General features: G+C 36.3%; 2 protein-coding genes across 3 annotated transcripts in view; one reads left to right on the top strand and one right to left on the bottom strand.

The window, feature by feature from the left end:
* larp1 (La ribonucleoprotein 1, translational regulator) overlaps positions 1-20,138 on the top strand; it is a 129,102-nt gene extending 108,964 nt beyond the window's left edge. For both annotated transcript variants that reach the window (XM_028812868.2, XM_028812869.2), the window contains exons 12-19: positions 4,392-4,515; positions 4,767-4,972; positions 5,080-5,186; positions 6,813-6,970; positions 9,140-9,284; positions 9,441-9,550; positions 11,530-11,657; positions 17,177-20,138. In XM_028812868.2, coding sequence (XP_028668701.1) covers positions 4,392-4,515; positions 4,767-4,972; positions 5,080-5,186; positions 6,813-6,970; positions 9,140-9,284; positions 9,441-9,550; positions 11,530-11,657; positions 17,177-17,380 — 1,182 coding nt within the window. In that variant the 3' untranslated portion in view covers positions 17,381-20,138. The remainder of the gene's footprint in view (positions 1-4,391; positions 4,516-4,766; positions 4,973-5,079; positions 5,187-6,812; positions 6,971-9,139; positions 9,285-9,440; positions 9,551-11,529; positions 11,658-17,176) is intronic.
* Positions 20,139-24,785: 4,647 nt separating this feature from the next.
* The window catches only part of faxdc2 (fatty acid hydroxylase domain containing 2), a 30,999-nt gene continuing 28,450 nt past the window's right edge, over positions 24,786-27,334 (bottom strand). The window contains exons 8-9 of the mRNA XM_028812866.2: positions 26,954-27,120; positions 24,786-26,683 (exon numbers count right to left, since the gene is read on the bottom strand). Of these exons, the coding sequence (XP_028668699.2) occupies positions 26,527-26,683; positions 26,954-27,120 (324 nt within the window). The 3' untranslated portion in view covers positions 24,786-26,526. The remainder of the gene's footprint in view (positions 26,684-26,953; positions 27,121-27,334) is intronic.

Below are 27,334 nucleotides of genomic sequence, written 5' to 3'. Positions count from 1 at the left end.
CATACCTACTGTAAAGCATGGGGGTGGAAAGAAACATCATGCTTTGGGGCTGTTTTTCTGCAAAGTGACCAGGACACGACTGATCCGTGTAAAGGAAAGAATGAATGGGGCCATGTATCGTCAGATTTTGAGTGAAAACATCCTTCCATCAGCAAGGGCATTGAAGGTGAAACGTGGCTGGGTCTTTCAGCATGACAATGATCCCAAACACACCGCCCGGGTAACGAAGGAGTGGCTTCGTAAGAAACATTTCAAGGTCCTGGAGTGGCCTAGCCAGTCTCCAGATCTCAACCCCATAGAAAATCTTTGGAGGGAGTTGAAAGTCCGTGTTGCCCAGCGACAGCCCCAAAACATCACTGCTCTAGAGGAGATCTGCATGGAGGAATGGGCCAAAATACCAGCAACAGTGTGTGAAAACCTTGTGAAGACTTACAGAAAACGTTTGACCTCTGTCATTGCCAACAAATGGTATATAACAAAGTATTGAGATGAACTTTTGTTATTGACCAAATACTTTTTTTTTTCCACCATAATTTGCAAATAAATTCTTCAAAAATCAGACAATGTGATTTTCTGGATTTTTTTTCTCATTTTGTCTCTCATAGTTGAGGTATACAGTAGTCCCTAATTGATTTCAGGGGTTGCATTCCAGAACCCCCCGCGAAAGGTGAAAATCCGCGAAGTAGAAACCATATGTTTATATGGTTATTTTTATATTGTCATGCTTGGGTCACAGATTTGCACAGAAACACAGGAACTTGTAGAGAGACAGGAACTTTATTCAAACACTGCAAACAAACATTTGTCTCTTTTTCAAAAGTTTAAACTGTGCTCCATGACAAGACAGAGATGACAGTTCCGTCTCACAATTAAAAGAATGCAAACATATCTTCCTCTTCAAGGGAGTAAGCGTCAGGAGCAGAGAATGTCAGAGAGAGAGACAGATAAAAACAAACAATCAAAAATCAATACGTGCCCTTCGAGCTTTTAAGTATGCGAAGCAGCATGTCGCTTCACGAAGCAGCTGCACAGAAGGGAGCAACGTGAAGGTAATCTTTCAGCATTTTCAGACGAGCGTCCATATCGTCTAGGTGTGCGAACAGCCCCCCTGCTCACACCCCCTCCGTCAGGTGCAGAGAATGTCAGAGCAAGAGAGAGAGAGAGAAAACTAAGTTGGGTAGCTTTTCAGCTATCTGCCAATAGCGTCCCTTGTATGAAATCAACTGGGCAAACCAACTGAGGAAGCATGTACCAGAAATTAAAAGACCCCTTGTCCGCAGAAATCCGCGAACCAGCAAAAAATCTGCGATATATATTTAAATATGCTTACATATAAAATCCGCGATAGAGTGAAGCCGCAAAAGGCGAAGCGCGATATAGCGAGGGATTACTGTACCTATGATGAAAATTACAGGCCTCTCTCATCTTTTTAAGTGGGAGAACTTGCACAATTGGTGGCTGACTAAATACTTTTTTGCCCCACTGTACAGTAGTGTTTTCATGTTTGGACTTTAAAATGCAATAACAAACTTTACAATTAAAGTTCAATTGCATATACAGTAATTACCCAATATTTTTGTGTACTAGTATGTGCAATACAGGTGTATTCACCAATTTATTTAGCTGGAAGTAATAGTTCATTTATGCAAGATGAAATGAGCAGGTTCTGTAGGAGAATCCTCATTAATAAATGTTCTGGTGCATAATTATCTCTTAAAAAAAAAAAAAAAAAAAAAAAAAAATTATGTATGCAGCTGTTATGCTTATGGACTTTAGAAACTGACCTGGAAGCCACAAGATTCCATGTTCAAACCCCATAGACTTACTTTGTACATTTTGAAGTCACTTGAAGGAGCAAGTTAGGTGTTTATAAAGTTAATGTTTTCTTTTTCATGATAGTGTCCTACATTCATTTGATTTGATTCAAGCTGTATTTTAGTAATTTTGTTCATCTTGATAACATGAAGTGCTTAATAACCATAGCTGAGCTTTATTTGGATATTATTAAAAGAAAGGACCAGCAACCTTAAATTGAATGTGAGTTTTGAGGTGCTCGTAGATTCAAGAGGACTGCCCCCTTCAATATTATTATACTAAAATACACATGCTTCAACATCCAAGGGGGATCACCTCCCCATGGGTCATGTAAAAGTAGCATTATTCTTTACAATAGTTTTCAGAATTTATATTATACCTTCTTATTCCACAGGTAGGCAAATTAGGGTTTTATAGTTTTGATTACGGCAAGTAAAGGTCGTCCTATAAATAGGCCACACAGTTAGTTTTCTTTAATCTTCCCAAACTTTCGAGCAAGGCAAGTCGACATTTTTTTTTTTTTTTTTTTTTTTTTTTTTGTGAGTAAGCAAGATGGAGTTTTCAATCAGTCAGAAAGACGAGCAAATTCTCGGTTACAAGGAATTTGAGTATCTGTGTTTTCACACAACAAATGGAATAGATACTTGGAGGTGCCATGAGAATCAATCAACAACGTGCCACTCCTTAATGAAAATGAAGAACAGACACATTGTGCAAGAGCAAATCAGTCATTGTTTTATTATAATAAAAAATGTCTCGCATTGTAGGTGGAGTATATTTTATATTTGTAATAGGTATATGTCGCCGCCGTGTGCTTTTTTCCGTGTGCACACTTTTCTATGTGCGGTTATTTCCCATGCGCTTATGACTGTGCGCTTTGTTCTGTGCGGATATTTCCCGTGCGCTTCTTTCCAGGATTCAGTATATTCATATCTGACTTGAGAGTTTCATGCTAGTATGGCATCATGGTTAGTAACAGTTTTAAATGAACTTGGAACAAATTGCCTTTGAATCCAAGTAATAACACTGTTGAATATAGCCATGTGTGCTGACTTGCCGCAGTCTTATCAGACAACGAAAGTACTGCTTCCCAAGCTAAAACACTGCACACCAAATCCCCACCACCCTGTGCAGCCTCTTTCCAGGTTACATGGGTAGAGCAGCTAATTATTTGGAATCCACAAGCATCTTTCTTTCCCCACCCTGGGGATAATATTTGTGTTGTCAATGTGCTGAAATGATGATGTAATAATGGGAATTTTTAGGGCATTGCATAGCCCTAGTTCCATATTACCTTTACATCCTGGATATCTGAATTCATAAATGTGCTTTTTTTTCATGTTTACCAATTCTCATAGCTGCATTTTTTTATTACAAACATAACCAAAATATAGAAGTCTTGATTTGTTAAACTGAAAGTTTGCTGCTTTGTTCTAGTCAAATTGGTGAGTTTTAAAACTAAGTGTCCATTTGTATGTTTGCAGCATAGATAATTTGATAAAAACAATGAGCTTAGTCTTACCAGATTTTAAGAAGGATTCATTCATAATAAACTATCATTAAGTTTGTTTAACTCGATATCTGGAACTCTATGAGCTAGACAGTAGAGAAATTACTAGAGGGAGGGCCTCTCCCTACCTACATTGATGCCTCTCCGTTAAATCATTAGTGTTATAGTGATAGCTCAGTTTATATGACTTAATTTTCAGTTTTTTTATTATTGTATATTTTAGGTACCTTAAATAATGTGATGCCTTGTCAAGCTGGATTCAGAAGAATTTTGTGAAAAAAATTAAAACTATTTCCTTTTGTTTTTACGATTTACCAGTTTTTGTGTCAGTTTTTAAATCAGTCATAATTTAATTATGTGATCAAATAACTTTTGACTTCTAAAACACAAAACGGTTTTTATTTTGAAGTCTACTTGTTCTTTTTCAAGCTAGTTGATACTTAATTTTGTTCTGTAGGTTTCAAGTCTTTTCTACCATTCTCTAACATTTTAAGGCTTGTTTTTGCATTATGCCTTTAGCAATAAAGACCTGACTGTTTCTGGATATGTCAGGCCTATGAATGGGATTCAGTGGGAGTGTGCTTCCTGAATGAATCTATTATGGGATCAACCTTTGTGTGTAGTGTTCACATGGCCTGCTCTCAATCAGTATTTGAAAACACATTAGTTACTAAAATAGGCTTTAGAGCTTGGATGACTTGTTAGGTGTTTGGAAAAGATGTTTGTTTTTGAATCTCAGGTAATTTTCAGAAACAGTCTTTTATTTTGTCAACAGACTTGTGCACTCTTTTTAAGAATTATTTATTTTGTGTTTGAACCATTTTATTAAACATTAAACTTTAAATAATAATGAAACTCAATTTGAGGGATCCGTTGCTATTGGTAACAGCATAATTGCACACCTTTTGTTAAAACAGTATAGAAAAATGTTTTTAATGAATACTATAGCATTGACTAATAGTTTCAGAGTGGTCATTTCATTAAAGTAGTTGCTTTTAAATAAAACTGTACCAAATGTTTTTTTTTTTAATTTCTTTGCATTTTTATAATGGTCTTATCTTTACAGCAAGAAGTTGAAAACTTCAAGAAGGTACATCTGATCAGCCGTGAACAATTTGATTGCTTAACACCAGAACCCCCAGTAGATCCAAATCAAGAAGTGCCCCCAGGGCCACCAAGGTTACAACAAAGTGAGTTTTAATTTTAATTTTGTCCTAGCAGTTCATCAAGTTATAAACGAGAACTAAACATTTAACAATAGATAAAATTGTAAATATGGTTCTGTAAACTTGCGTTTGTAAGGTTTGTTTGCCTATTAAAATATTTCACATAATTTTAATAAATTTTGTTGTAAAACCTAATTGCTAGGCAGTGTTTAATGAAACGTATAAAATTCAAATTATTTACACTATGTCCTTTTTTACCTTAATAATTACATTAGTACCTATGGATGATTTAGCCAATAAGTTGTTTGGTGCTCCTGAGCCATCCTCCATTGCTCGATCTTTGCCAACGACTGTGCCAGAGTCTCCAAATTACCGTAATGCCAGAACACCACGCACGCCTCGTACACCACGGTTAAAAGATCCTACTCAGACACCCCGGTTTTACCCAGTTGTTAAAGAAGGACGGCCAGTAGATGCCAAGGTAACATTTTCTGGTTTGAATTTACTATTTCTACTGAATTGGCACCTATTTTTTTTTATTATGTACAGGAATGATTGTAATGTGTTTTTGGTGTCTCCCTCTTTCAGACACCAAGAAAAAGGAAAACCAGACACAGTTCCAATCCTCCAATGGAGTGCCACGTTGGCTGGGTTATGGACTCCAGAGAGCACAGGCCGAGAACTGCCTCTGTTAGGTAAAATAGAGTAGCATTTTTTTTTTCTTCAGAATTTGTCATCTAAACTGTGAGTTGATGCTTGATACTTAGTGAACATGTAAAGTCAATTAAATATGAAGTTAACAAGGCGAGACATTTATGGTTATTACATGAACACAGTACTGCAGTATTAAAAGTAATATACTCTACATTTGATGTGTTGTATAAATGAATGCACTAGAACTTATTTGTACTATTTGTAAACAGACTGTTAAAATATGTAAAATGGCTTGTTGGTGTTGTTAACTGCTGTTACATAAATGGTTACTGATGCTCTAAATTAGTTGCATCAGTTTTAACTGTTGTGGATGATGGTATAACTGCTTGGGACTTGGGAGTGGAGAAAAGTTTAATTTCATGATTTAAAGTTTAATTTCATAAAGGATATACTCCAGAAGGAACTAAATATTTGAAAAAAGAAACGTGATGAGTGTGTTTACAGTAACACTTCTAGTGACTGCATTTTCAGAATTCTTAATGCATGTTGGGAGCATATCCTGTTCTGCTCCTGTGCACATCTTACTTCCTCATTAGCGTGCTATTTCCTTTCCCTGGACTTTGTTATTCTTCACAGAATATTTTTTTTCAACTTGACTTTGAGCATATTATCATTGTTTTGAGGATGTTGGGATGAGAGACTACTCGAAGGAACCACTAGCTGCTTAAAAAAATAGTACTGTACTTCTCCCTGAAACTGTATAGAAATCTGTTAGTGCATCATTATCAATGCTTCATTATCAATGCTTGTCTAGAGGTTGTTGGTAATCATTTAATGTCCTTGGTTCCTCCCTATTGTAGTTACAGTTCTCGATTCTGCAGACCTAAGATATAAACCTCTTTCCCTTTCTTGAAACACCCATGAAAAGACTAATTAATGGATGCTCCGATTACTTGACACTTGTAATCAGATTTGTTAATCACTTATGTGATATTTAGCCTTCTTTTGTGTAGTCTTTTATTCCTTGAAAAGGTGAAATTTTGTTGTTTCTGATTTTCCACCCCCAGCATGTTGGCACATACAAAATATTGGACACTCCTGTTTGATCATGAATGGTGGTGGTGAATATTGTTGACTAGTTGTACATGTGTATATACATATTAAAGGTAGTCTTTGCTATTGGACTTTGGATTAATGCATAACAACTCCAAATTCATGAAGGAAGCCTGAAGCACAGAATTTATAGCATTTTGAATAATGCATTTTCTGTAGCATATATATATATATATATATATATATATATATATATATATATATATATATATATATATATATATATATATATTTTTTTTTTTTTTTACTGTTTCCTTTTGACATACATTAGTTGAGTACAATTCTAATATCAGGTTGACTATCTGTATCATGAAGTCACCTGCCAGTTTTAAAAATTTTATGGTTAATTACAAGGAGAAGATATCGCATGATATTATCCCACAAACAACTGAGCTTGTTTTTCTTATTTTTATAGCTTCTTATGATAGTGTGTTATGTGAGGCACTATATAAAATAAACGATGGTTAAACTCATAAGAAGAAATTGATATTAATGTTAAACACCTTTCTTAGTGTTTTTAAATTGTCTCCTTTTTTTTCTTTTTCTTTTTTCAGCTCAAATGCCAGCCCATCGGAAGGTACACCTGCACTTGGAAACTTTGGCTGCACCCCTCAGTCCTTGCCAAAGTTTCAGCATCCGTCACATGAGCTTCTAAAGGAGAATGGCTTTACGCAACATGTATATCACAAATATCGCAGACGTTGCCTAAATGGTGTGTATTCTATTTACCAAACAGCTTGAAATTTGATTTGACCTATTGTTGTTTTCTACGCCATTATTGAATCTTTTATTTCATTAAAATTTTGAAAGAAAAATATCTGCATATACAAGATTTTATTTTTATGGTAACAGTTTTTTCAAAAGGAAAACTACATTCAGAATTGTTATTTTAAAGAACAAGTGACACTGAAATATATAGATAAGCCATATTAATTTTTATAGTGCTCTTTGTCATGTTAACAGATGAAAACTCCACACAGCTTTTCCAGGATTACTAAAAAGGGTCAGAGCAGTAACAGAATGTTTATAAAGAATGCTTTTAAATTAATTAGTTCTAATGTGCACTGAATATATATTTTTTAATATATATATATATATATTTTTTTTTATTATTTTTTTTTTTTTTCTTCCTAGCCTATAGTACTGTCACTTTAGTAGAGAGGGTGTTTTCGTTTTCTTTTTTACATTATTAGTTTCATGCTTTTATTAGTTATATTCTTTTGGATCATAACCTTCCACATTTTTATAGCTCTTTTTATAATTTTGATTAGGACAGACTTTTCAGTTTTCTTCTGTTGACCAGGGGTGCTGTTTGAGTAGATATTGATTTCATTTCACTGAATGGGCAGATTCCTATGTAGATTCCAAATTCTTTTCCGCTTTATTCCTTTAAAAAATGTTTTACTTTAAGCTCCAGCATAACCAGACATGTAGAAGTTCTGTTATTAAAGTGTTAACTTGGGTACTTTGATAGTTAAACTATAGACCAAAACTGGTACCTGTTCGTCGTTTGACAAAATTTAAACTATGTAGGCATATTATTTAGAAACCATAAAAATACTATATTAAGATTACCATTTTAATTATGCAATACTTTTCCTACTGTATAACACTTCATAAACAAAAAATAAACAAAATACAAATCTTTAAAAAGCCACAAATCTACTAAACGTTCACAAGATGTTTATCAAGAAGATGCAAGGCTAACATGTGTAAGTTTTACAAGTAAAATTGACAAAATGTGCTGTTACGCTAACAAGCCTATTGTTTACCAAGTACCAATTTCAAATTCTTCTTTGTAGCTTCTTTTCCTTGTTGAAAATGTGAGCTGCTGTACTTGGAGCAAGCTCAGTCATTGTCCAAACTCAGACAAGAAGTGTCATTTTTTAATTAAAGGACAAAATTAAAAGGTCTGGATTCATTAAAGCAGCTTTTCTTGTCGTTTGGCTAATTGCACAGGTTGACTCTTCTGATTCGATTTTCTCAGCTTATTACTCTTTAATGAAAAGACTAATAATATTCTAATCTTCTAGACTAGAATCAAGATAGGTGTGTTACTTCAGCTACCGCTTAAGAGAGCATTCTAACTAAATTACTGTAAAGGTTAGAAGCTGAAAAAAATGTGACCTACCAAATTACCAATCACCTATTCATTCTTATATATTGAAAATCAGTTGATTTTCATCTGGAACATCATTACTGTTGACTTGAGGCCTTGTTGCAATGTACAATTTTCCCAACGGTTTTCAGTCACAGACCTTTATATAATCTTAGTGAGTCTGGACAATTGCAGCACTTTCGCGTTCACGTAGTTGGACACTCCTGTCACTCACTCGGACTCCTGTGTGGCTTATTACTACATTGTTTTTAATGGTATTTAAAGTATTTTGACTTGGGGAGAAAAAAAATATCTTCTCCCAAGTATTAAATAAGCTGGTGAACGTTTAGAAATTTTAATCTATTAATATTAGTTAATATCCCACAACTCTAACTGGTCTTTAAGACATATTGGAAAAGTATAATAATCTCCATTCCTGTGTAATATATTAAGTCGACATACCGAAAATTTGTAGTCTCCTATGTATCAACTGTGAAATTGGCCTTAAAAGTATTGGTAAAAGAATTGGTAATATACAGAAATAGCATTCTTTTTATGGAACTGTCATGTTTATTAACTCTTTAGCAGTAATCTGAATAAAACCCATTGGCAGTTTTGCTTTCATCTTGTCCGTAAAGCATATTTGAGAATGTTCTAAAAGCATTTGGATTTCCAGACAGTTAATTTAAGAAAGCAGTAATCTTAATTTTTGCCATTTATCAAAATCTCCTACTACTGTTGGAATTATTTGTCTTCTAAGAAAGTGTGTCTGTTCTCTTCCAGAACGAAAGAGACTGGGAATTGGTCAATCACAAGAAATGAACACATTATTTAGGTTTTGGTCCTTTTTCTTACGGGATCACTTTAACAGAAAGATGTATGAAGAATTTAGGTACCTTGCAGTTGAGGATGGAAAAGAGGGTTACAGGTAAATTAAATGTATAATATTTAAATAAAGAATTCATTATATATATATTTAATACTAAATAATTACTTTTACTGTGCATAAATCGTGCTGATGCATTTCTGTTCAACAAAATACATTTTAATGTGTTTTTTTTTAATAAATCTTTTCCTCTACAAGGTATGGATTGGAGTGTCTCTTCAGATACTACAGCTATGGTCTAGAAAGAAAATTTAGACCTGATATATTTAAAGATTTTCAGGAAGAAACTGTTAAAGATTATGAGGCTGGTAAGTTTCTTGTATATATGTAGTTGGATTTTTTTGATGCCAAAAGTGAATAATGAACAATGTAGTTTACATTTGTTTGTTTTTTTAATTAAAAAACTGGTATCTTCCAGGAGTAAAAAAAAAAAAAAAATACTGCTTTTGGTATGTTTGTGTGTATGTATGAATATATAACTTCACTGAGCAAATTATTTAGAGCACAATACTGGTAAGGCCTCATTTTACTCTGAAAACAGTTCTTTGTATCATTCTTAAGATATTGGAAACATTCTTTGAGATTCTTGTCTAGTCTTATGCATCATACAATTTCTGCAGTTTTGTCATATGCACGTTCATTCTGCAAATCTAACGTTTTGCCACATCACAAAGTATTCTGTTGGATTCAGGTCTGCTGACTGTGAAGACCATTGAAGAATATGGAAGTTGTCATGTTCATGAAACTAATTTAAGAAGACTTTTGCTTTGTGATATGGTGCATTATTCTGCTGGAAGTTGCCAGAAAAGATGAGTAAACTGTGGCCATGAAGGGATGTCTATGGCCAGTAACAATACTCAAATAAGCTGTGTCTTTCAAACGATTATAGATTGGTATCAACAGGTCCAAAATGTTCCAAGAAAGCATTCTCTACACCATTATACCACTACCTTCAGCAGTCCAGAATGTTGACACGAAAAAGGTTGGGTGCACAGATTTGTGCTGTTCGTGTCAAATTCTCACCCTGCCATTTGTATGCCACTACAGAAATCATGCTTCATCATATCTGGCCAGATGTGGTGAGCTTATGTCCGCTTCAGCCTCGGGTTTCTGTTCTTGGCTGGCAAAAGTGGAGCACAACATGTCCTTCCTCAGTGTTCAGTGTTTTGTGCATTAGGACATGCTTTTCTTCACATGTCAGTTGTACATAGTGGGTATCTGACTTTACCCTTAGCCTTTTTGTCAGCTTGTACCCTTCTGGCCATTCTCCTCCGACCTCTCTCAGCAACAAGATAATTCTGTGCACTGAACTGCTGCTGCTATTTGTTGTTGAATGTTATTTTTTTTTGTTTGTTTTTTTTATACAATTTTGTTTAAGCTCTAGAGACTATTATGCTTAAAAATCCCAGGAAAATCAGCAGTTACAAAAATACTCAAACTAGCCCGTCTGGCACCAATAGTCATACCACAGTCAAAATTTCTGAGAACATTAACTGAAGCTCCTGACCCACAGTATACTTGCATGATTTTATGCATTGTGCTGTTGTGCCACCAAATGAGTGCCTAAACAGATAATTGCATGGATAAGCAGGTATATAGTTCTTCTTAATAATTTGCTCCGTGACTGTATATAATGTATGTAGGTTCAGTGATACTGAGATCAGGGTTCTGTGGGGGCCATATGTTCAGTTGCTTGACTCCCTGTACTGCATTTCAGTGCAGATAGATTTATGTTTTTGGCCATGTGTATTTGTTTGAGGTCATTGTCATGTTGTAGAGATTAAACTTAGGACCAGTCAGACAACTCTTGGATGAATAAGAATCTGCCTCTGTTGCCTTTGGATATTCATCAGTGTATCATTCTCCTGGCATTTGGTGGACTAACTGCCTTCTGTTATGGGCAAAAAATGGCAAATTTTTACTAATCTCTCCAAAGCACCTGCTGCCATTTTTATACGCCATGGTTCTTGTGTTTTTTTTTCTTCTTTCTTTCTATTGTCACAATAATTGAGAATACATAAATTAACGATGTAAATAATTATTTTGTAAGTTTCTGAAGTGCCTAAAGCATTTGCATAGTACTATATGATATATTCAGTTTATTTAGTTACATTTGGTTTACTGCTAAGGAAGAGTCCAACATTATTACAATTTTAGACATTGATTTGAAAAGGATATGTGACTTAGATTTCGGAAACATTTTTCAGATGCATTAATTATGTTTAGTTTGGAAGCATATATTTTTAGATTTGGTTTTTAACTTATTTTTCTTTTGTGCTTTTTATAGGACAGTTATATGGACTTGAAAAATTTTGGGCTTATCTCAAGTACTCAAAAGCTAAAAATCTGGATATTGATACAAAATTGCAAGAGTATTTGAGTAAATTCAAGCGTCTTGAAGATTTCAGGGTAGATGTAAGTATATACCTCCTAGATGTGTTTTATAAGTGGATGAATGTAATTTATCTGCCTCAAAGCAGTGTTATGTAAGTTTTAATGTGTTTTTGTTGAACTCATTTTAAAATAACAGCCACGATCCACTGTTTATTCTTTCCTCACAACTCATCCCCTACAGTCCTGGAATTAGCCTTATTGCTCTTCTCTGAACCTTTTCTAGTGCTTCTATGTCTTTTTCTGTAGCCTGGAGGCCAGTACTGTGCATAGTACTGCAGGTGAGGCCTCACCAGTGTGTAGAAAATCTTAAGCATAACCACCTTTGACTTACACTTTGTGCTATATAACCTAACATTCTATTAGCCTTCTTAGTTGCTTTTGAGATACGGTCTGTACGTTGATACTGATGACTTCTTCTGTGCAATACTTTCAAATTTCAGACCTCCCATTTTGTATTCAAATCTGACCGTTTTACTTCATATGTCTAATTCTTTTACTTGCATTAAATTTAATGTACCCAAGCCTGTATGCTGTCCAAATCCCTCTGTAATGATTTAATTCAATTGTGCCTGTCCACCTATCTTGGTATCATCTGTACCATAACCTTCTGCTTCTTGGGGGCAGAATTGTCTGAAACATATGTACACACTTCACCCAGAACTCCCATTTCTTTTAGTTTCACCCCTATCCTGCTGTTTCATTGTCTGTATATTTTAATTCCTCTTGACTATTCCCGATACACTTCACCATCTACCTGACTGTTCTTTTACTAATAAGATACCAAAAGAAGCTTTTTGGGCCATGTTTTTTTGCCTTATCTGCTATTATGCTCTCTAGCTGCCTTTCATCTTCAAGAAGATCCTTCTTGATGGTTGCCCTAATATTTACATAGGAGTTACACAAGGCATATAAGTCTAATATTTTTTTTCCTTTGCAGCTTCTTTTTCAACTCCTCATCAAACAAACCACAGCAAGATTTTTTTATTTCCTACTAATTTCAAATTTTGAGATGTGCCTGTCCTGTATTATATTAACAATATTTTAAGTCTGTTTCACATTCTTTAAAACACTTCATTTCTTGACTGTAAATTCTAGTGTTTGATAACTTAGAACTCAGCAAAACATATGAAGTTCACCCAGTATTTATTCGACCATTACAAGGGGTTTCAGCCATCATGTTGAGGGTGAAAAATTTTTATTATGATGGCAGAGTGACAACTTCACTCATTTTTAATAATTCATTTATTGTCTTTGTTCACTGGTAATAAATGCAAAATGCAGGGTCTTTTGATTAGACAAATTTATCGGTTTATGTGTCATTTAAATTTTGCACATAATTACTATTTCTAACACACAATTATTTCTAAACTGCCATGTTCGTGCAGATACACAGACCTTGAGATAATGTCAGTGCGGTGTCATTCTGTTCTGGTTGCATTAACACAAAGTCAGTCAATGAGTGTGAGTTGAACTGGTGCCTTCTAATGGGTAGTTTGCTGCCATCTGACCAGTGCTGTCAAGAGTAGGCACAACTCTGAAATGGATTAAGCTAGAAAATGTTAGGGTTTTTATACTAATGATTGTGGCATATGATGCCTACCAGAAAATGAAAGATTACTATTTTAGGGGGGGGGGGGCATTTTCTGGAATTAGAAAACTGTAGTTATATATTGTGTGCTTTAACAAAAGGCTCTTCATTTATTTTACTGCAAAACAGGTTACATTTTGAGTTATTGCATCTTACCAAATACACAAAGCTAGATAGGTACACTTTTATTTAAAGAGGTCTAGAAAGAATGTCTGACCATGTTACCCTTTAAAAAGCTTTAGTTTAAATCTTAGGTCATAGCAAGCCAAAGACCACACTTGTCAGGATTTCTATGCATTCTATAGTGTCTCAGATGCCACAAGAAGTAAGGGAGAAGGTGATTGGTGTGCTGGCATGTGTCAATGTTGCCAGACAGTGTGAATAAAGCCACTCCACTGTGACTCAACAACAGGGAATATTTCACCTGATTGCAGGATGGGTGACTGTCCTTTTTGCTCACTGTGAACCTACCAGAACAGGAGCTATATATTATCTTAGTCTATCAGAGAGGACAGAGTTTTTTTTCAGATCTGCCTCACAGACATAGCCTGTGCATCTGGGATAGGCTGCATGCTGTGCTGGCCTTAAAGCAAGACCTATCAGAGGTCTTCTGCTTACACTGCCTAGATATCTGACCATATGGTAGGACAGTGCTTTTCCACACACATGGTTGCATTCACGACTATCTGGTGAAATGCTAGTGTGCAAGTGATGCCTTGACTTACCAATGTCTACAGATACGGTCCTTTGACTCAAAATGGTCAGCAACTTTAGGCCATGTTGCATCACATGATTTATCCAGCAATTTTTCAGTCACTGAATTCATTTTTGAGTCATATGCACATCTCCAGCTGCTCACTACAGCTATTCTATGACTTGCCCCAACAAAATTAAACATGATTGGTTTGATGTTGTCTTAAGTCATAGAGGAGGGCTAATATGCATTTTAAGGCTGACAGATCAGTGAGCGCTTGACCCTGAAGTACAATGAATATGATGCAACTACAAGGAATAAGAAACCTGGTTGTTATGACATGACAAACAGAAAAGAGCCTCATTTGTCTGATGTTTTACATTTTACATGACAGAATAGAAAAAAGATAAAGGGGGTCGAGTTGCAGCCCAACTTGCCATATCTGGAAAGCATTCATGTAACACCTTTAGTCAGATCCTTCTGCATGAATGGGGATAAACTCCTGCAGTTGGGGATTCAGAGGTTTATGTGATAAATGCACAAGTGGTGTAAATCAATGATAACTGCAAGAAGTCATCCCACAAAATACTGAATGACTGCAAAACCAATTTCTTGTTTATTATTATTATAATATAATTGTGTGTCTATGTTTATGTACACATCTATGACAGTGAAGTCTTACAATCTTCAAGTCTTAAAATACAAGTAGTTAGACTGTAGATGTCTGCATGGTTAACAATATTGGATATTGGGTTGATCCCCTCCCTCATAACCACAAATTTGGCCTTAAAAATTCATTCTTATATTTCTGACACATGCCCTAGTAAAACTTGACAGTTTAAACCAGGAGTGATCAAACGTAGTCCTCAGTGGCTCTTTACTTTTGGGCAGCCTACTGTCGTCGTAAAGTACTTTCAACCTTTAATGGAACTTTTTCATTATCACACAGATGTAAAAAAAAAAAAAAAAGTACTAATTAATAGGCAATGTGGCGTAGTGGTTAAGGCTGTGAACCAGTGGTGGTGTTAGTGGGGGGCTTTCGATGCCTTAGCCCTGGACCTTCGTGGGAACTCCTCCACCTCATCTTGTGGTGTGACAGCCCCAATCATTGAGAGCCGTTGCCCCCCTGCCCCTAAATCCCTCCGATGTGCTTTCTGACATGCATGGATCCTTATGGGACCCCACCTCCCCCAGCTTTTCTACAGCATTATAACTGAAGGGAGACCAGCCCCCAACCTACTGTTTACCCCCCACTCTTCAAGTGTGTGAAACTCAACAGAAGACACCCCTTTTCCTTGTAACATTTTTGTAGTACTGATGATATTAGCACGGGGTGTGAAGCCTCCTAGTAAGTGCTAAAGATAGTAACGGCCGTGTTCTTGGTTGTGGGTTCAAATCCTGCTACTGAAACTGTGTGACCCTGAGCAAGTCACATCACCTGCCTGTGAGAAATGTAACCAACTACATCTCAAATGTTGTAAGCTGCCTTGGACAAAGACATCAGCTAAGTACAGTGCATCCGGAAAGTATTTGCAGCGCATCACTTTTTCCATATTTTGTTATGTTACAGCCTTATTCCAAAATGGATTAAATTATTTTTTTTCCCCAGAATTCTACACACAGCACCCCATAATGACAACGTGAAAAAAGTTTTGAGATTTTTGCATATTTATTAAAAATAAAAAAATTGAGAAAGCACATGTACATAAGTATTCACAGCCTTTGCCATGAAGCTCAAAATTGAGCTCTGGTACATCCTGTTTCCCCTGATTATCCTTGAGATGTTTCTGCAGCTTAATTGGAGTCCACCTGTGGTAAATTCAGTTGATTGGACATGATTTGGGAAGGCACACACTTGTCTATATAAGGTCCCACAGTTGACAGTTCATGCTTGGTTTGTGCTCTGACATGAAGTCAAAGGAGTTGTCTGTAGACCTCCGAGACAGGATTGTCTCGAGGCACAAATCTGGGGAAGGTTACAGAAAAATTTCTGCTGCTTTGAAGGTCCCAATGAGCACAGTGGCCTCCATCATCTGTAGTGGAAGAAGTTTGAAACCACCAGGACTCTTCCTAGAGCTGGCTGGCCGGCCATCTAAACTGAGTGATCGGGGGAGAAGGGCCTTATTCAGGGAGGTGACCAAGAACCCGATGGTCACTCTGTCAGAGGTCCTCTGTGGAGAGAGGAGATCCTTCCAGAAGGACAACCATCTCTGCAGCAATCCACCAATCAGGCCTGTATGGTAGAGTGGCCAGCTGGAAGCCACTCATTAGTAAAAGGCACATGGCAGCTGCCTGGAGTTTGCCAAAAGGCACCTGAAGGACTCTCAGACCATGAGAAAGAAAATTCTCTGGTCTGATGAGACAAAGATTGAACTCTTTGGTTTTAATCGCCAGGCGTCACGTTTGGAGGAAACCAGGCACCGCTTATCACCAGGCCAATACCATCCCTACAGTGAAGCATGGTGGTGGCAGCATCATGCTGTGGGGATGTTTTTCAGCGGCAGGGACTGGGAGACTAGTCAGGATAAAGGGAAAGATGACTGCAGCAATGTACAGAGACATCCTGGATGAAAACCTGCTCCAGAGCGCTCTTGACCTCAGACTGGGGCGACGGTTCATCTTTCAGCAGGACAACGACCCTAAGCACACAGCCAAGATATCAAAGGAGTGGCTTCAGGACAACTCTGTGAATGTCCTTGAGTGGCCCAGCCAGAGCCCAGACTTGAATCCGATCGAACATCTCTGGAGAGATCTTAAAATGGCTGTGCACCGACGCTTCCCATCCAACCTAATGGAGCGTGAGAGGTGCTGCAAAGAGGAATGGGCGAAACTGGCCAAGGATAGGTGTGCCAAGCTTGTGGCATCATATTCAAAAACACTTGAGGCTGGAATTGCTGCCAAAGGTGCATCAACAAAGTATTGAGCAAAGGCTGTGAATACTTATGTACATGTGATTTCTTAGTTTTTTTATTTTTAATAAATTTGCAAAAACCTCAAGTAAACTTTTTTCACGTTGTCATTATGAGGTGTTGTGTGTAGAATTCTGAGGGAAAAAATGAATTTAATCCATTTTGGAATAAGGCTGTAACATAACAAAATGTGTAAAAAATGTTGCGCTGTGAATACTTTCCGGATGCACTGTACATGTAATACTTCAGCATTGCAATACCACATAATAAAATTAAAGTTTTCCTTAGCTTTTGTTTATCTATTACTTTTCTGTTTTAAGAATATTAATTTTTCTTTGTTTTTTTCCAGCCTCCAATGGGTGAAGATGGAGGTCGAAGAAGACATCCTTCTGCTGGAGATGGAAGGCGACGCTACCCATCCCAGTCCTCTAGTCGGCCGCCCAGCCAGCCAGGACAGAGCCAAGCTCAGAGTGCACAGGCAGCCTCCAGAGAGGGTGCCAAAAATCTGAATCAGAAAACTGCTGCTTCAGAGTTAAAACCAGAGCAAAACTAATGCAATGGAGGTGTGGGTTTTTAACAATTTGATTTTTTTGCTTTTAATACAGGGGGTCCAACATTTGAAGCATAAGACATTTTTCTTTTATTGGAGAGTGATTCTTATTGTACACAAGTTTTGTTTTATTTTAACTTCATCTCTGAGAGAAGACTGACATGGACTACTAAAAGAAAGAAATGCTGAATGCCTGTTTTAATTTCTCTTATAAACCCACACCTTTTTCAAAGACAATCAGTTTTGGAGAAATATGTTTTGCAATTATTTTATCATTCATGAAGCGCAGAGACGTTTTAATTTTTTTGGACCTCCTTTATTGCAGACTTATGCTGTTCATGAACCAATCAGGAGACACTAGTCATCCTCATCTAACTTTAAAACTTGTACCTTTTCAATTTGCTTTATTAAGACTCATTTAAGAGACTGCTGTTTTGAAAGGAGAGTTTTACTTGACGGGTTTGAGGCTGGAAAAAAGACAAACAGTACAAAAAAAACAAAAAACTTAAAAGACATTTAAATATCATGATGAGCAGAATCTTTGAAAGTTGCCTTATTTTCACTTACTTGTGCTTCGTTAACACCCATCACCCTTAATGTTATAGCTGATTGTACAAAATGTAATCGCAATGAAACAATACTTCAGCCATGCTTCACTGGAAATAGTCAGATTGTCCACCAGATTGTCTCCTCTTCTGGCTGCCGTCTTCCAAGTATCAACTGGTCTGTTGCAAATCATTGTTGGATCCATTTGCAGCAGACTCTTCTGCCGAAGTTACTCTCAAGGAGAATGCATTGATTTATATCATTAATGAGCTCAAGACAACTGGAACTGCAGACTGAATACTTGAAAAAATTGTCATAATACACCTTAAATGTTGTAGGTGCTTTTGATTGTATATATTTAACATGCTTAACAGAGTATCATGAGAAAAAAGGCATAGAAATGCTGCTTCTAAGACAAAAAGCTGAATGGTTGCTACTAGCTAGTGTGACCAGTGTGTCTTATTAAAGGTCGGACAGACACATCTACAAAATGCATGTTAAAAAAACTGTAAATCTGTCTTTGTCTATTTGGGACATGAGCCAATCAACATGTTGCCAAGATGCCTGCTTACATACATGCATAACCAAGACATTTCCACAAGCAGCAAAGCACTATTTTGCCACTGTGCTCAGTGCATGAACTCTTTGCCCTGACAGACATACATCTGACTTATTCCCTCCCTCTCTTTCATATTTAATTTGGTAAGTAATCCTTTCCTTTGAATACACCACAGGAAGCGTTTAAGTCTCTGGTATTTTCATATTGAGTTAAAAGGATTTAATTGAAAACAAACAAAAAAAAAGTGAATAGTTTTGCACATTCAGCTTGCAGCCAACAGCTGAAAGACCATTTTTTTTCTTAATTCTTTTTTTTTTTTTTTCTTTCTCATAAGCTTATATTAAATTTAAATGCTAATTGCAATTTAGGCCTAATGTTCCAATCTAAAATTGTTTGTGTGGAACAGTTTGAGTTAAATATTTTTCAATTTAGATTTCAATTACAAGAATTACCATTTATAAAGAAATTTGAGTTATTTTGTCATATTGGAGCTGGGCAGTGGTCAAGTCACAGTAAATTCCTAAAAAAAATAAGTACACATTTACAGAAGCCATTCTCGGTTACATTGATTTGATTTGGAGATTGCAGGTTCCTAGTTCAAAAGTAAGGCCCTGCAACAGCTTTCCCATTTTTATAAAATTTTTCTGTCTCTCAGATATACTCCATTTTTGTTTTGTCCGTTCCCATACATCAGTGCTCAGAGACACAATTTAGTCAACCTTGTTCTCCTCAGGTCTGTTACTTTTGTAATTAAAATTAGTTAAATTATTAAGAAAGCCTCGGTTTTAGAGCCTGTGTGATAATTTGTTTTTCTTTTAAGCAGCTGCAGAGGTCCAGTGGATTTTTCAAATGGGCTCAAGTTTATGCACAATCCTTTAGGCCTTTTTTTTTGGTTCACTTTTTTGATTTTCAATCTGATTTTTAGTTTACTTGAATGAAAGCTCAAGAGTGACTTCAATTTTAACTGTGTTTTAGTTTTTATTTTTCGTTCAGATGGTTTTGTTTTCTTTTAGCTTTCACTTAAAAAAAAGAAAAGAAAAAAAGCTGAATTCTGCAGATGTATGTAACTTTTATTCTCTTTCATTGTCAAAGGAGGATTTATGTCTCTCTTTTTTGGGGTCATCTGCTCTGTGGGCACAACGGGAAGTTGAGTAGGTGTAAGGAATTTAGAGTGTGCTGAAGCCTTTTGAATGCAATCTTATTTGTCATTTTCTTTGATTTGATGCTTTAATCCTTTTTCTTTTTCTGTTCAGCTGGTATGGCTCATTATTTTTGTGTCATAAAGGAGAAGGTTGAGGTTCTTGTTAAAATCATAAAATGACTGCTGTTTGTACATCTTTCCAAGACCTTTGAGGTAGGCCGTTAAATGCCTGAAGACAATGCAGGACAAATTCCATAAAGCCATATAAATAGCTGTATATGATTCATGTAATGTTAATAAATCATTTTCATTGTAATATCCTGGTAGTCAGTTAAACATAATTCAAGAAATAATAGAAAAATGTGTAAAATACTTGAATGAGAACTTGTATTATAACATTTATTATTCATTATACCTGCTTTGTAGGCTGATGTGATTTGCTCCTCTAGTAGTGTTATTTGTAATTTGTAGTAATTCTGCTTTTCCTTTAAATAAAAACATAAAATATGCAAAAACCCTTATTTAAAAATTTGGAGAGTGGAAGGTTTTTTTTTTTTTCCTTTAGTGTTCTAAAAATCTATTCATTGGCACTTTTCTCAGTGAATAGGCCTGTGTAGGGGGGTGTATTTTCAAAAGATAAAATAAGTAGTAAAGTTTTGTTTTACATTTTTAATATTTGACATCTGATAAATGGGCATTTTCTTGAGCATGTGAGTCTGTGGTAAATGAGTAGTAATCCTTCCACTTTTAGAGTAATATTCCTGAATGCTTCTCCATGGTACTTATGTTGTTTACATAATCCATCCATCTTTTGTTAAGATCACTTAATCCACTCTTAAATTAATACTTCATCCAAAAATATTTTTTATATGTTACTTTACCCCATGTGGTTTATAGTGATGGGCAAGAAAAATTTTGACTTGTGCTTTCATGCAAAATGGAGGTAAAGTTTTTGATAGTGTGGAAGTCTAAGGTGACCAACACTGGGCAACAGTGAACCATATCAAAATATAAATGAACAAATGTCATGTTAGTCGTTGCATAATGCACATATCAGCTAGTCCAGTTTTATGCTAACAATGTTTCAAATGCATTTTTATGCTTGACAAAAATATTGTTAAATGAACCATATGTTGAAAGTGCTGTCGTGGGGGAAAAAAAATGTAACCTGCTCAGATGTACCTGAGCTTTTGAATTGTAGACTTGCCTTCCATCATTGTCTTGTATTCCTAAGAATTGCTCACAAACGCTTTGAATTTTTTTTTTTTTTGGTCCGGTACTACCGTTTGACTCATCTTGATGTCTGCTTATGAAAGTTACCAAGGATTAGGCTCTTATTTGGACCATGTTTTGTGGATGTTTTGTTAAAAGAATAAATCAATAGTTGTCTTAAGCAAAAATGGTAAGAAGGACTTGAATTTGCACCTGCAGCATCAAGCAACACCAGGAGTTCACCCCCTAATGGGATGAGAGCTGTAAAAGTTGCTCATTTTCACTCAACTTTGGGGGGGGGGAAGCGAGATTGATGACCTAGGCAGGTATGTGAGGTGTCATTGCAGGCTGTTTGGAGGTTCCTGATCATTGATGTTTTTAATATTTGATTCTTTACTGGTAGTCCTAGCCCTCAAAAAGTCAGTGCCAGATAGTTAAAAATGATAAAACACACGTTTTTTTATTACTATGTGACTTGCCGGGTTAGCCCATGGATAGGCTGGTTCAGGGTTGGAATCCTGACCACTGAATGAGGCAGAGTTGGGTCTTCAGTTACATTTTCATTCACAAGAACATTTCCCAGAAGTGGTTTATTTAATAATATTTTAATAAAAAGTACAAGTGTTTGGGACAATGTGAACATAGGACTGGATACCTTGATATGTGGATGATGCAACACAAGGAAAGTTAATTTTTTTTTTTTTTTTTTTTTTTGCTGTTGTCCACTGTCACCATAGATGCCCATCATGTCAGAAATACTATCTAGGTTTTTCATGAAAATGTGAGGTTTTTTTTCTCTGTCATCACATCTGTATGTGTATGTATGTATGTGTGTGTGTGTAAATATATATATATATATATATATATATATATATATATATATATATATATATATATAATGTGTGTACATACATACACACACACACACACAAATATACTACCTTCATTCCACCTTAAACTGTCATCACTACAGACTACATTGAGGTAACATATCAAAAATGTTGGGTGTAGTATTACTTTAATAAAAATTGAAAGCAATGATAAACAGGTAACAAAGCAGAAACACCAAATTTTCATAACCCTTGAGACCTTTGGCCAGCTGCTTGTCTACTCTTCTCTCTGGGTGCTCCCATAATATACCGTCCTGCTGGGAACTGACAAACACCCTGTCCATTAACGCTGATCACACTCGAGCCAAGTCCATAGGGCTTAACTCTTTGGTCATCCAATTACTTCACTTTTTCTTTGGTCATCGTATTCACTTTTTCTGCTTAATTTTCTCATCATCATGATAATTGGCCACAAACTGAGGACACTCAAAGGCTAACAACACTGAATGTCAAAAAGCCAAAGCTCCTCATTGTCAGCCATTGTCACATTACATTACTTTTTCGGTGATTTTTAGTTGTAGCCTTCATTTACACAATCTTAGCGAGTTAGAGGTAGCTGATCACCTAATGTGACGTACCCAATGACTGAGACCGACTGGTTTGATTTCCTCTCTAGTCAGAAAGGAGGACTGTGTGTGTGTGCATGAGATTTGACAAACAATGAATGTTCATCTGGAAGTATAATGCATAGAATGCGTTGATGACAACTATGGAGCATGCATGTTTTGAACCTCACATATAAAAGGGAAGATCATCTGTCTGATGCTTTAAATACAATACTAAGACAGAATGGGGGGGGGAAAAGGCAGAGACTGCAGCTAAACACACCTTAGGTATTTTAACCATTTCATGCAGCGCTGGCCCCATTCGGCAGTCCAAGGACTGTGGTCCTCACAAGCAGAAGAGAAACTTCTCTGTCTGATGTGTGTTACGTACCACAACAGAACAGAAAAAGACAGACTGTTGCTAAACCCACTGTAGCATTTAACCCTACCCTTTGTACAGTACCAGCTCCATCAGGCAACACGCTACTGGGTATCAGAAAAATTGGCAAGCATGACTGCAGTAGGTCCGTACTCAGTTTGGTAAATGTGACACAAGGACAGCGATTTTTCAGTCATCTAAACTGACATGGTCTGGCAACAGAATTGGCAACCGTGCTCAGCAAAACTGACATCTCCCACAACTAGAAACTGTTGAGTGTGACATCAGCTTTAGTGAAATCTAAACAGAAACGCCTATAGGATGTTCACGTGAACATATTCCTTTGTGAATATGAATTAATAAAGAAGCAAGGCATTCCAGAAATCTAAACACACATTGTATTTTTTGTTTTGATTTCTTTTGCTGCATTTGGACTTGGTTGTGGTGGCATTATCCAAAAGAGGGCACAGCCATAGTGGTAGCGGATTGGCCATCAGGAGAGACGGGCTTTTTAAGGTAGTGAATGGTATTTTGTTGCACTTTATGATATTAAAAAAGAAAAATAATGCTACAAAGTATAACATAATCTGTAAAAAGCCAAATTTCTCCCTTGGGACAAATAAATATTATTAGTCCATGTGTGTGTGTGTGTATATTTATATACAGTATATGTATGTATGTGTGTGTATGTGTATGTACGTATGTAGTGTATATATGTATGTAGATATATACATACATACACACACAAATATATTACCTTCATTCCACCTTAAACTTTTAGTTGATGGAACAGCATTGACAAGAAAATAGCGAGACTGTAAAATCTACATACAATACATAAAAAAAATCACTGACCTCTGCAGTACCTTCACCCACTAATATGTTGGCTTGTGCTAATGAAATGCATCAGAATGTGTAATGGCGGTAGCTCTAGTTGCTTGCAGCAGGCGCAGTTGTTAAATACAGTATATGAGGATTCAGCAAGTCCTGAACAAGGTAACAAAAGAAAAATGAGATTTTCTTACATTTCACAAACATGTCAGGATCAGTTTGACTTTTTTCACCCATCATTGTCCATGCCAGACATCTTCAGTGCAGTTATGCACAAGACAATTTCCTTCAAATATATAAAACGGGGTCAAACAGAAAATGGTTATCTTCCTGTGTGTTCAGCATTTTCTCAATGGGAGACCATGTACTTGTCAACAGAATTAAGCAAAAAGTTAAGCGGTGGGAACAAGTTACTTTGTATTGCTTGAGCTCTATGTTGATATTCTTAGTACGGTCGCTAGATGCATTCTTGCCCAATTCTGATGTCCCGATTTATTTTGGTTTTTTTTAATCCTCACTTACCCCGTAGTTTAAATAGGACTCCATTCATCGACAGAATAGTATGCACATTGTCAAAAGAACACTTTGGAGTGTATATTTTTAATGCACAAAAAGAAAAATCACCAATCATGTCAATTCTACACAAAACAGGCAGTATCAGACCAGTCAGACATTCTTTATAGGATGAAGTGAAGCTCTTCATCCTGTTCAAGTTCTGAGGCAGCTCACTTTTGCCATATGCTTAAATATGACAATGTGTTTGTGCCTTTTTAACAAAGAAGTTCAGAAAGATTTAAAATTTCTGAGAAAAAAATGTATTTGTTTTGTTTTCAAATACAGTTAAAAAAAAACAAACAAACTACTAGCCTGATGTAGAAGAATGTTATTTCCCCATGAATGATGCAGAGATATTACTCGCCATATGAATGCCAAAAAAAAGAGCAAGTGTGGACAATTTACACAGAGGATTCTGCCCAGTTCAGTGCATTTCGTCTTTTCAGCAGGTACCTGACAGGGGTGAGTGAGTCCATCATACGACCCACATTCAGACCAATTTAAAGTTACCAAGTTTTAAGTTTAAAGTTTGAGGATGTCCAAACTCAACAATCAAGCACAGGATTCAAAGGCTGGATGTTAGATCCTTGAAGAAGCAGCACCTCCTGCTGCGTTACGATGCCTCCCTCTTCATTTTTAATCCAAGAAAATTAAACCTATTTGCAGGTGAGTAATTCCATTTTGTGAAATACACAGACCAGTGTGTAGTAAATACTGTAGCTGACATAACAAAGAGGAGGCCACAGACAGTTCTGTAAAGGTCAACTTATTTATTTTGGCTAAAAACAATCAAGTTATGTTAAGTGCACAATTAGACGTTGAAGACCTACAGTATATTCTTTTCATATCCATTTTAACATGTTTACAGCTGTGTTCCCACTACTGAGAAATCTAATAAAAGGAAACTTAGTCATACAAAAGCTTTATTTTCCTTGAGTGCTTTTTTGCCTTTAGTGTATTTACTGATACTGTGTATGTACCTTTTCATATTTCATTAGGTTTACTTCAGTGTAATTAATATCTTTTTGAGACATCCTTTCTTTTTTGAACTCACTAACTTTTCAGTCACAGAGGCTGGAGCAACCCTTGACTGCAGTGTGCAAAACCGTCCTATTAATTTGGTTAGTAGTGCACTTAATTACTGTGATTATGGTGCATTTTGATTGGAAGTTTACATGATTTATAATAGTGTAAAAAAAATTAATAATAAATGATTGCTTTGACACTGGATACATGCAGATTATAAATGTCAGTTTTCTTACACAATAATGTGATGTTGTGTGCTGTTATACCTTTAGTTATCAATCACTGAGATGCAAGTACAATCAGTCAAGAAATACTCCTGCTAAACGCTCCGTCACATTACACAGTTTTTTTCTAGCAATTTTTAGTCCTAGACTTCATTTATATAAACTGCGAGTAAGAGGCAGTTGCAACCAATCGTGTAGTCCAACATCCCCAGTGACTCGGTTAAACCGCTCTCCGACTCGCCACAATAACATCAGGCAGGTTTACCTGAAGTTGTCTGGTGCAGACTTGTGTGAAAGCGAGAGTGACAGCCAGTGAGCACTCGGCCACAAACACGACACGTATAATTCAGCTACAAGCAATAAGAAACATGGGTGTGGTGGACCTTGCAGACAGAAGTGGTGTCTGGGTGGGTTTGAAGATGGAGATTGTGGTTGTAATCTAACCCTAACCCTAAAGGAAAGTGTTTGTATGGCATCGGCACAGTCAAGCAGCGTGTTATTGGCAATCAGAAAAGGGGTCCAGCTTGCAATATCTTGGCATTGTAAAACTGTGCTGGGAATTCATTGCTGAGAGCTGTAATATGTCATACCCTTCTATTTTTAGTCACGTCATATGACATACTCAGCCAATGACGTCAGCAACTGCACTTGTCAAAGGTTTGACATTTCCAAGTGACAAGAAGTTGTGTAATGTGACACTGGCTTAAGGTGATCTCAACTGTTTGGCAAATGTGCCCTTTCATATCTTTACTCCATGAGAAAAATACCAAAAAACTGAAGTTTGTGACAAGAACTTGAAACTAATTACAGTAGTCTGGGTGGGCCTTTCTAGAGACCTCCACAGCTAGCCTCACCTTCTACTCTTACAGCAGTACTACTCTAATGGAGGGGTGTCCCAATTTTGTGGAAAAATCTAAAACTTTATTGGCTTCATTTTTGTAAATCAACAGTTTTTTGTATGTTAATATTATTCAATGAAAGATTACAATTTGTTATAATCGTGTAAGTTTTAAAAATGGTCTCAGATATTTAAAGTGCGTCTTATTTTCCCTCCCGTGTTTCTAACTGCTCAGCCTTCTTAAGTGGGAAGGCATTGTGTAAAATAACTGAGTTGGTCAATAAGATAAAGGTCTGGCCTATTCGTAAATGGCACGCAATCAGCTCTGTATATTTCAATTAAAGTGCTTTTTAAGTTGTTTTGGTCAATTTGAGATTATGTTAATTCCATTAAACACATTTCATCATTTCTTCTGCTTTGGAGGGTCAGGCACACTCTCTGATAGGGGAGTAAAATTTAGCAGCAATATATGGCGCTCATTGGCCTTTGTGGTCTTAAAGATGGCATCAGTTCCATGCAGGCGATCCAGGACCCCCAGTACTCCAAAACACTGATTGAACCTACAAAGATAAACACAATTTAGGGAACTGATAAAGAAAGTCAAGGGAATTTACAATTTTATTCACTGGGATTCAATATTGTAAAACAGCAAAATGTGATCTCCCAATGTGGTAAAAATGTTTTACAGGCATTGTATACACAGCATATGTGAATAGACCAATCAGAATAAAAATAAGAGTTCTACTTGGTACATATAGTAATGAAAATAAATGCACTGGAATGTATGGTTTGTTTTACTCAGTGATGTTTCAAATGTATCCACAACTTACTTTAGATGATGAAAATCATGGAATTCAGGGGATGGGAGGAATGGCAGATGGTATCCACAGTGAGAGATTGTAGTTGTTAAGAGTGCCATGCAGAACCACAGCATTGTGGTGGCAACATGGGAGCCCATGAGTACTGGCCCAACAATTGGTGGCAACATGTTGGCTAGCTGCAAGATGTGAAGAGAAAAATGTTAAAGCAAAATGGTAACTCTTAAATACAAACATGTTGCTCTATGCCCGTGTAATGCTGAACAGCATTAGTCAAAAATGTTATCAACATTCACAATATTTTCTTGAACAATAGCTGTAATCACTGTTTTTTCAAATGTAACAAGAAGAGTGCAGACTTTTAATTACTTGTATTCCAACACGTAATGGCAA

This window comes from Erpetoichthys calabaricus, chromosome 11 (genome assembly GCF_900747795.2).
Source record: "Erpetoichthys calabaricus chromosome 11, fErpCal1.3, whole genome shotgun sequence".
Classification (NCBI taxonomy): Eukaryota; Metazoa; Chordata; class Cladistia; order Polypteriformes; family Polypteridae; genus Erpetoichthys; species Erpetoichthys calabaricus.
This window is presented reverse-complemented; position numbering and strand designations above follow the sequence as displayed.